The following is an 11,520-nucleotide window of genomic DNA, read 5'->3' on the forward strand; positions in this document are numbered from 1 at the left end:
ATTTTGAGCTAGCTAGTCCCAGATATTCCGACTATTGTGATATAACTGTGTTAAATAGAACTGCTGTTAAACATGATCCCATCTCTGCAATAGCCCTCTACATATTTTATTTCGTCAACCGCTACAATATTTTATATAAATTGTTTTATAAAACTGTTCTCGACTTGAGTAAGAATTGTTGTATATATAATACGGAATAATTGAATCTGCTGTGCAATTGTGTATATAAATATTATTAGTGTACTTTATAGTCGTGATCCATCAGAAATCGTGTAAAAAGGTCTTATTTTGGCCTCCAGAAAAGGTCTTATAATCTTATTTCAACATGTGTCTTTACTACTAATGAACCCCTGTATACCAAGTTTGGTCACGCTAGGTTCAATTAGGGGTCGAGTTATAGAGCGGAAGGGAATTCTCTGCGGCGAACCGAGCGCGCGGCGCGGCTGGGAGACATGAACCATAGTATCCATGTAAGGATACAATTATTTTTAATGGGACTATGATAATTGTTTTCAACACAGAAACAGAGACAGAAGCAGAACAGAGTTCAGTTACTTCTGAAGGCTACAACAGCTCCAAGAAGGTATTCTTTCTTTGATATACTGTTTATATGTGCCATATGTTTATGGAAAAGATGCTTTCTCCTGCTGCGCCACCACTGAGTAGTGAAAATCAACAAGTTCAAGCTAAACTAACTAATAAATTATAAAAAGAAAACTAAATTTTTGGTCATCCAGGTCAATCGCATTCAGACAAAAATGCTTCTGTTGAATTACAACATAATATAAATAGCAAAGATATAAAAACTCTATTGTCAAAGGTCACAAAAAAGAACTATAAAAACAATAACAATATAAGTAGATTAAACATGCTGCTAGCGACAGGGCGCCATCCCTATGTTACGCGTGCGCGATTCACCCTAGCGGCGAGTTATGGAACTAAAACCATGTACAAGTCCAAGTGGAGACCGGTAATAGAGGGTTCTCACTGACTTCACGCATAATCTAAAAACAAGAGTCAATCGCCATTTCGGATTACACACAACACTTCAATAACAACATGATGGCGGAATGTTCTACAAGATCTTCGTAATTTCCACCTTATAGATAGCAAAACAAAAGATAGATATTTACAAAAATTGGTTTCCATAAATAGTATTGATCCATACACAATCAGCAAAGCGGATTTAAGTGCTGAGCCAAGCTTTCTTCCTTGTATTACATATCCGGACATTGTAAATTCACCTTGTTGTACTCGCCAAACCCATACTCACTGAGGGTGCCGATGGGGTTTAGCGTGAAGCGTGAAATGGCATATATTAGCGTTAGCGTGAAAAATCATTTTATTTTAACGTCAAGCGTGATTTTGGCCTGGCGTGACTCGTGATTCCCCTCTAGAAATTAGCGTTAGCGTGAAAATGTCTAATTTTTTACCATGAAACGTGATAATAAATTTAATGTTTAGCGTGAAATACGTGTTATCTTCGAATTTAAAGCAGATTTGAGTCTTGGCCTTGTCGGATCTTGTCGGGCGGTCGCGCCGCGCCATCTTTGCAGTTTTGATGTACAACGCAGACATGAGAACCAGGCTTGTATTCATTGTTGAAGAGTTATCTCCCCGTATAGCTGCGGTCCCGTCTGTGTATATATAGCGATTATGTGAAACTGTAATATCCTGTAACACCATATTGAGTACGGTATACATACTGCGGGGCCTAATTCCTAATTGTCGACAGCTTGGCGGGAAATCTAAAATGGCGACGGACCCGGTCGTGAAAGTGATTGTCGGCTATTTTGATGGCGAAGGCAAGGAGCCAGGACAGCCAGTTGAGCGCGTACGATCGCAAGTTTATATTTCGCCAACACATGACAATCTCGGGGATTTTAAAAAGCACCTGACAGAGTTTTTGGGGCTGCGGGAGACCGCATCAAAACTAGGTTTCGACGACATGTCGATCAAGTTATTTCGGTTGGACAAGTCTAGCAGCAGGACGGAAAACTTTGCAATTACAACACAACAACAGTGGGACATGGGCGTTCCATTGCTTGCCAAGACTGCCACACTGCGAAATAAACAGTAAGTATGACTTGGGTGTACGTTAGACACTGTCATGCCATTGTTAGAACATGTTTTTATCGATCAATAACTCCGTTGACCTATTTATTTGTTGTCAAACAAGTCTGATATAAGAGGGGAGGTAACTCGTCACAGATACTAACTGTAAATAAGTCAATATAAAGTCATCACTTCCTTCCTTCATGATCAGACTCGGTGTCATGCATGTAAAATTATCTAAGATAATCTAACTTTGTGGCAACTCTGTGATGTATATGCAGGATCATGCAGTTGTGCAATATATCAACTGTACATACATTGTTTCATAAAGCATAAATGTACTAAAGCCATATGCCCACAGGCCAAACCTGACAAATAATTTATACAATGAAAGTTGAAACAATTAAATAAAAATTGTCAACTCGACACCTCATGTGCTCATATACAAAGGAACAAAATGTTTTTATGCGTGCGTACGTACGCATATAAGATCATATAAGCGCATATAAATCACATGCACACATCTGCACGAACATTAACATGTGTGCGCGCTTACGCATTTATGCACACATGTGAAATCAGACATATGCATGTATGCACGCATACACGCACGCAAGCATGCTCGCACGCATGCACACACACGCTCGCATACACGCACGCACATACACAAACTTTATGCACACACGCACGCACACACGCAGCAGTCGTACGCATGCAAACTTTACTATGACACACACTTTAATGCACATACACACGCACGCACGCATGCACACTTTACTGACAACACACTTTATGCCACACACACACGCACGCATGCAAACTTGTACAGACGCACACTTATATGCACACACACAATCGCTGCGGCATGCACACACAGACACGCATGCACGCAGGCACGGCGTGGCGTGAACACATACAAACAAATAATTATTTGCCATTGCCTCAAAAACATGTATAACATGACAATGGCTATGAATTGAATTGAACAAATGAATTCATAATTAACATAAAAAGTGAGAATTGTAGTTGTAGGACTTGCAATACGTAGGGACTTTATGCAGCACGCGACGCACGCTAATACATTCATAACCGGAAGTATTGTGACTGATGACGTCAGTGATCCAGAGTATTTTGATGTATGTGTGATACAGCGTCAGATCACACACGTGTGGAATCCAGACAAGCGGATTGTGTGCGTTGAAAGTTGCGTGTATCATTGATAGGCATATAATGAAAAGCATTACATTATGTTAGAACATATAAAATACATATTAATTTGGCACCGATATGAGTGATTTGGCGACACATATTTGGCACACGTCTGCAAATACTTCAACTGATTGTATTCAAATGTCAAAGTCAATAAATATTTACACAGATTCGTCCTCCAACTCGGGAGCCACCATGTCCACGCCGTCCAGGTCACAGATCCTGTCGATATCCTCATCCGCTGAACTGCCGACGTTTGACTGGGGCTTGACCTTCAAGAACATGGTGATCTTAGAACTACTCTTTGCTTCCTTTTCAGCTTCACTCCTTTTCCGACTGCAGTTGTCGAAATGAACTGTAACATAACCAATTATTATTGTACCTAACATTGTATTTGTGTATTCCACAATCAAATCATGGACTGTATGTCCCCCACTTCCAAATAAAATAAGACATGTATACATCATAACTTAACATGTAGATCAATTTTGAACTGAACATTAAATATGCGCAACAATGCATGGATCACACTGGTTTTTGACTTCACCCACTACATGCAAAGTATTGATGAGATCGGCCCAGTATTTAGGCGAATAACATTATTAAGAGATCTAAAAAAAAAAATCAATCACACATGAATGTACAACTACATTGTACCTTGGGGTACCGATGTCCGATGATGTGTACAAAATATGGATGAAATAAGTCGGAACTGTGCAAGTCGTCCGAACAAGAAAATTTATTTTTTAAGGGAGATAACTCTTTCTTAAAGGGTGTGACTAAAAATATCAATTGTATATGTACAACTAGTCAACTGCATTGGGTGTCGATGATGTGTGCCAAATATAGTTGAAATCGGTCAATCAATTTAGGAGAAATTGTCCCGACATGCTTAAAAAGGGGGACAACTCTTCTAAAAAGAGTCGGACCAAAAATCAGAAGAAACAGAAGATGTGTAACAAACAGTATTTATGGAAGAAATCTTCAGGCAATATTTAATGGACAGACAGACGACAGACGGGCTGAAAAGTGAATACAGATCATTCCAGTATATGGTAACTTGCTGCAGGTGTATACTTAAATGATATTGTTTGGGCATTGGTGTAATTTGATAAAAATAATCACACTCGGTACACATGTCGATATGTAAATTCCAGTGACTTGAAAAAATATAAATATAACAAATACAAAATTGAATCTCTAAGTCTAATCTACATGTACTTGTAAAGAGGGTGACCGTTGGACTTTATATTATATAATATATACAAACAGTAATATTTGTTACCGTTACCTTTCTTAAAGTAGGTTATCCTTCCGGACGCACTCCTGTCCCCACAGATCTTGTAGGACTCCCTGCAGATGCCACATCTGAACTTTAGCTCTGAGATGGCGGTAGATCCAGATAAGTCTGCCAGTGCTATAAGAACACACCATAGAAACATTAAAAACAGTGTAGTTACATATATGATTATGAAAACAAATTAATAATATTTTTTGTTTTATTATACATTCGATAGATGGCTACATGCCTCATTATGCGGAAGATATCTCAATACCAAATTTGAACTAGATATTTGTTTTTGGTGTCTCCCCCCCCCTCCCATTCATTGTAGCCCTTAACTCAATATATCACTCAATAATCCTCCATTTAGTTGTACATGATAATAGACAGAAGGACACAACTCTCTCTCTCTCTCTCTCTCTATGTATAGGAGAGACGTAATTACCTGAAATTGGTTTCTTTCTTGATGTGTATATCAAAAATTTAGGTCCAAATCCATCATTTCACTTAGCGCGATGACCAAGATTTTATCCCCTTCGCAATACACTCACTGTGTAGAGTGTCATGTAATTAAACACTTAAAACGTGTCGGAATCTGACTATTATATAAATCACATGTAGGCTCGCAATTAAGATGAAACAATTTGTGTTGACCTTGTTGTAAATATGTACAATTGCCTTATTGTATAGTGACACTTTATATAGTGAATTTAGTGATCATATAAACATTTAAGTATTTACTTTGTAATAAAGAATTAGGACAATAATAATATGTAATTTCATAATCGATTGTCTCAATTGAGCAAATTTGAGTGGTCAGTGATTTATATATGTAAATTATTAAGTGATCATATTATATAAACACCTTTCACCAGCTCCTCAAACTCCTTTCCTTGCCGCTCATTTCTATCTGGCTCCAGGCCCAACCGCACCCGCTTCAGCATGGCCTGGTCTTCTTTCACCAGCGGTTGAAGTTTCGTTTCGTGGGCGTCTTCAGATCTGGCGTCCGGACGCGCCTAACCCTAACCTAAATGACATTAAACCCGACAACTACTCTATGGAGCATGAGGCATGACCATATATATATATATATATATATATATATCGTATATATATAATATGTTTATGTATGACGGCATTAATTTAATGACTATTAAAGTTGGGAACATTTAAATCCGCGTACATTTAATACATTTATTGGCACCACTCCCCATGCGCCACTCCTGCTACGGCTCTAACTCCTTTACATAAGCTTCTACAGACGCTTCCAACGCAGCTGAAGCTAGCAGCAAAGCTAACACTCCTACCCACGCTCTACTCCGTTTACAGTCTAGCATTGCGCGTTGCAAGGCGCAGCTGAAGCTACATCAAACCTAACATGCTTTACATCGTACAGTTTGCAAATACATGTTATTGGCAGCACTCGCACACCGCCGGACTACTAGCCACTGCTCTACTACTTTACAGGCTCTTATCATCGCTTCACACCAGCTGGGCAACTACACAAGACCTAAACATCTTTAAATCGTACATGCATGCAATACATTTATTGGGCACATTATACACGAGGCAGACACCCCTGCAAGCGAAGGCCAGGAGCGAACGGGCTGACTCTTTTGCTTAGTCTCCTTGTCGCTTCTTCTTCTTCTTCTTCTCTGGGAGGAGGGGATGGCGGAGCGAGAGCTGGAGCTTCTCACGATTCTGTTCGATACGAGGAGAACGCACCGTGATATTGCAGCGAAGTGGAGACCGACTAAAAAGCACTGCGAGCAAGAGGCTAGTGAGAGAGGGGTGACAGCCGCGACAAGACCTACGTGGGAAGAGAGGTGACAGCGACAAGACCTAGTGAGAGAGGTCACACCGCGGACAAGACCTAGTGAGAGAGGTCAACAGGACCGCGACAAGACTAGTGAGAGAGGTATACATGGCGCGACAAGAGCTAGTGAGAGAGGTTGACACCCGGCGAGCAAGACCGTAGTGAGAGAGGTGAAACACCCGCGAGCAAGACGGCTTAGTGCGAGAGTCAGCAGGCGCCGCGACAAGACTAGTGAGAGAGGTGACACCGCGACAGCCCAGTACCTAGTGGAGAGTAACACGCGCGCCAAGATAGTGAGAGAGGTGACAGCGCGGCGACAAGAGCTAGTGAGAGCAGGTGACACGCGCGAGCAAGACCTAGTGAGAGAGGTAACACCGCGAACAGAAGACCTAGTGAGAGAGATCACACGCGACAAGACCGTAGTGAGAGAGGTGACACCGGCGAAAGACCTAGTGAGAGAGGTCGACAGCGATCAAGAGCCGCTAGTGAGCAGAGGTGACCGCCACGAGAAGACCTAGTGAGAGAGGTGACATCCGGCGAGTCAAGACCTAGTGAGAAGAGGTAACACCGGCGACAAGACGCTAGTGAGAGAGTCAGCACGCGAACAAACCTAGTGAGAGAGGTGACAGGCCGCCGACATAGACCTAGTGAGAGAGGTAAGCACCGCGACAAGACGTAGTGCGGAGGTGACACGCGACAAGACGGCTAGTGAGAGAGGTAAGCACGCGCGACAAGACCTAGTGAGGAGAGGTGACACCTGCGACAGACGGCTAGTGAGAGAGGTAACACCGCGACACAGACTAGTAGAGAGGTAACACCGTGCGAGTAAGAACCTAGTGAGAGAGATCACAATGCCGGACAAGACCGTAGTGAGAAGAGGTGACACAACGACAAGTACTAGTGAGAGGAGGTGACAGCGGGGGACAGACCAGTGAGAGAGGTAACAACCGGACAAGACCGTAGTGAGAGAGAATCACCACGCGCGACAAGACCTTAGTGAGAGAGGTGACAACCGCGGACAAGTACGCTAGTGAAGAGAGGTGACACCGCGACAAGACCTTAGTGAGAGAGTATCACACCGTGAAAGAACATTCCTCCATTTTATCCTCCAAACTGAACCTAATCTATCCGCACTTCTCACCTGACCTCATATGTTTATGGCTTAGCCACAATTAAAAAAACTCTTTGTCTGGGCTCTCCACCGACGGCAGGCTGAATCGGTTTTTGAAAGACTTTATACTTTTTTGGAGGGGTCTTTTTTACAATTCAGCATGGTGTCAACATGTCACCTTTTATGTTTGAATGTTCTGTGTTTGCAATGGTAGCACTATAATGTATTGCTACAGATTTATATAATTACAGTGATACAATTTGTAAAAAAAAGAATGGGAAAGATCAAGAGATTTTTTGAGTCGACGCCCCTTTTTGGCAGGGTCGGTCGGTGAGGGCAAACATAACTAATATTTTTTTATCATGGCATTACATCTGATCCTAAAACTGATCTTATGTATAAGATCACCTCCCTCCCTCACCAGACCTTCTCTACGACTCACTGTCAAGAGGAACACTCACTGATAAGGCTTCTGCTTCTGCTTCTTCTCCTCCTCTTCCTTTGCCTCAGCGGCGGCTTCTCTCTCTTTGCGTGCCGGGTCAAAGCTGCTGCCCTCCACGAAGGTATTTAACTGATGCCAAATGCCTCCTTCATCTTCGCATTCTTCGCTAGGTTGGCTTCAGCCGATCCTCATGTGTCCTTAGTTGGCACTGCAAACAAAATAATTACAACTGTATATATATATATATATATATATTACATATATACATTACATAATATAACATATAATTACATATATATATTACATAAAATAACATATAATTACATAATATGATATATATATATTACATAAATAATCGATATAATTACACATACTATATGACACAGAGGCCAGCCGCGCACGGATATGTACCAGTCACACGGCCCACATACACATAGCACACACGCACACACATGCCATACACATAACACACTGCATGCCACAGCATACACACACATAGTCACGCAACGCACTTAGCACGATACATGCATACACATACTACACAGGTACACGCACACACATACACACACATGCATACAGCATACACACACACACGCATAGCACATACACATACACACACATAGATTAGACCCTTTCAAGAGAGCGTGTGTACGGTTAGCCTCGCGATAAACATTGTCAGGCAAATGCATATGAGGCGGGCATAAGTGCGGAAACCATTTCCATCGCGCGCGGCTCGTTAATGAGCGTGCAGAACTCCGCGCGGATGCTGAGCGAGTGCTGTCGGCACGGCGACGGCTGCCGACGTTGGAGAGTCTGTCGTAAGATGTTGGGCGGAGGAGGAGGGGTGGATGTTGGTAACCGTGGGGGGGAGGAGGAGGGGGGATGTTTGGTAAGTGGGGGAGGGGGGAGGGGGCGAGGTGGTTGGTCGCGGTAAGGCAAAACATTGTGTGTTTTTTCACGCCCCGACAATATCCATGTTAACTGCGACGTTTTTATCCCAGATAATAACCATGGTAACCGAGACAGCTCCTCCTCTCTCCATTAGCTGTTATCAAGTACATAATAGAACATTTTTTATTGATGGACTGCGTTGCTGTTATTCAACGCTTGTTGTCCGAAAAAAATCATTGTGCAAACTAAATAAGGAAATACCATGCTGATCACGGCTTAGCAAATATCGTATACGTGCAGTCGGCCAAGTTGACGGGGCAGAGGAAAAAATACGCATTTTTTTTCAGGAGCGGGGGCGGAGCTCTTTTTCAAGTCTGTGGGGAAAATAGCTGCGCGGTGCAAAAATTTTAGCGTAGCTATTTTGAGCATCAGCGGGAGCGATTTCGGGAGGTTTGAAGAGCGAAGTCGATCATCGGCTCCCGTGTTTTTTTAGCGCCTGGAGTCGAACACAGATTCTCTCGTCGCAGGCTGCGACATTTCGTCTGTTTACATGTCAAACAAAGAGAACGTTTCTATTCGTTGCAACATTCCCTCGACGCATGTCGTTTTAAACGCATCAAACAAAAAGGTTTCCCTTCCCTTAAATCTATGACATTGTTAACCCTAACTATATACATTTTGTGTATGGCCGAGGAGTACGCGGAAGATCAGAAGTACAGTACGCGTGGTAAGCACAGAACGGTCAAGAAAAAATGAAGACAGTTGATTAAAACAGTGAGAATATCGCTCGCTTTAAGCTCGAGAGCAGGAGTCAACAACAATGCCGTCCTTATTTTTTTAGAAACAACCATGCAACGATTCCAAAGCGCTTATTCGAGTTGTATAAGTTGACACTCTGATGTGACGGCTGAATATGATGCAAGGAGTTATCAAGAGTAAGAAGACTGAAACGCGAAAAATTCAACAATTTAGTTGCTTTAGTCTAGCCTATGATTTTGATTGTGTTTTAACTGCGATAAACTTGAGCTCAAATCTTACGCTATTCATTAAACTAATTCGCGCTGTCTAATTCGTTGGTCGTCACAAAAATGACAAATCGGGAGAAATATCGGTCCAAACGCTACATGTGGTTTTTTGAAATTTATGACCGCTATTGTCAATCAACGGTGAACCAGAAACATAAGGGCAATGCGTTTTGAAAGCCCTTAGTCGCCATAGCAATGCAAACATAGCAAAACAACTAGCGAGTTTGCCCAGGTATTCGTCGGAAAGTTAAACACGACTTGGTGTTATTTATAGGCCATGCGAATGACAGTTGACATGTTATAAAAACCTTTGTTACGAAAAAATAAAATGGGTAAAAAATCGCTAAACATTGTTGAAATTTTTTATTTCTAATGTAAATAGTATAAGATAACACGGCAAGTCCGTGTTACTTTCCCGAAATCGCCTGGCAAACCTGCGCTAGTATGTTTGCTTATGGTTTGGCATTGCTATGCGATAGAGGGGCTTTAAACACAATAAATCATAGGTAGACTATAAGGCAACTAAATGTTGAGATTTTTGCCGGTTTCAGTCTGTTTAACTCTGATTGATAGACTCCTGATATGATCGCAGTTAGCAAATAACGTAAACTACGCAACTGCCACGTAAAATGCGTGATCCCCTGTAGCGTGCAGTGGCTGGCACGTTCCAGTACTGAGAATGTGCAACAACGCTGCTTACGACAGCATGCTTAATAAGCGACTGCATACTGCTACACACTCAGCAAAACGCACGCACGCCACGCAACGCACACACGCACAAGCACAGTGATGTCAGAAAGATTTTGCACGCGGACAGCTAAAGATGAACTGCTGAGAATGCGCGAAACTTCGCGGCGGCATCAGATTTTCACGAAAGCGTGCCAGCCGTCACGCCCAGCCTGGATAAATCATATACATCATCGTCTGCGCGCCTCTCTTCGCACGCATTGCAAAATTGGCAATGCTGGGTCCGGGGCAGCAGCAGTAGATCAGCAACAGGAACGTAATACCACCACCACCAGCAGCAGCAGCACCGCCACCACACCCCAGCAGCAGCCGCAGCAGCCCAGCAAGCCACCAACCACCACCACGTGACCACGCACCACCACCGTAGCGCAGCAGCAGCAGCAACCACCACGCTACCGCACAACGCAGGTACCAGCAGACACCACCTGCACCACCTACAACCACCACCAGCAGGCAGACGACACCACACCACCACCACACAACCAGAGCAGCAGCGAGCGCACCCGCCGACCGACGCAGCCCACCCGCCAGCAGGCAGCAGCAGCACCGAACCACCACCACCACCACGGAGCAGCAAAGCAGGCAGGCAGCAGCAGCAGCACACACCACCACCATGCAGCGCACAGCAGCAGCAGCACGCACCGACCACCCCAAAGCAGCAGGCAGCAGCAGCAACACCACCGACCCCCCCCCCCACCAACAGCAGCAGCAGCAGCAGCAACCCCACCGACGCAGCGACACCAACCACACCGACCACCAGCAGGCCAGCAGCAGCAGCGGGTCAGCAGCACACACACCACGCACAGCCAGCCACACCACCACAGCAGCAGCAGCAGCAGCCGCAAGCATCCATCACCACCCCCCACCAACAACCCACCAGCAGCCAGCAGCAGCCAGGCAGCAGCAGCAGCAGCCGCAAGCATCCATCACCACCCCCCACCA

The 11,520-nt window shown here is 43.8% G+C and overlaps 1 protein-coding gene across 1 annotated transcript in view; it reads right to left on the minus strand.

The window, feature by feature from the left end:
• Positions 1 to 5,490, minus strand: part of LOC106814524 — a 13,170-nt gene extending 7,680 nt beyond the window's left edge. Inside the window, exons 1-3 of the mRNA XM_014818840.1 lie at positions 5,412 to 5,490; positions 4,556 to 4,681; positions 3,430 to 3,619 (exon numbers count right to left, since the gene is read on the minus strand). Of these exons, the coding sequence (XP_014674326.1) occupies positions 3,430 to 3,619; positions 4,556 to 4,681; positions 5,412 to 5,490 (395 nt within the window). The remainder of the gene's footprint in view (positions 1 to 3,429; positions 3,620 to 4,555; positions 4,682 to 5,411) is intronic.
• Between the last annotated feature and the right edge of the window lie 6,030 nt (positions 5,491 to 11,520).

Source organism: Priapulus caudatus, unplaced genomic scaffold, assembly GCF_000485595.1.
Source record: "Priapulus caudatus unplaced genomic scaffold, Priapulus_caudatus-5.0.1 Scaffold937, whole genome shotgun sequence".
In the NCBI taxonomy this organism is placed as follows: Eukaryota; Metazoa; Priapulida; class Priapulimorpha; order Priapulimorphida; family Priapulidae; genus Priapulus; species Priapulus caudatus.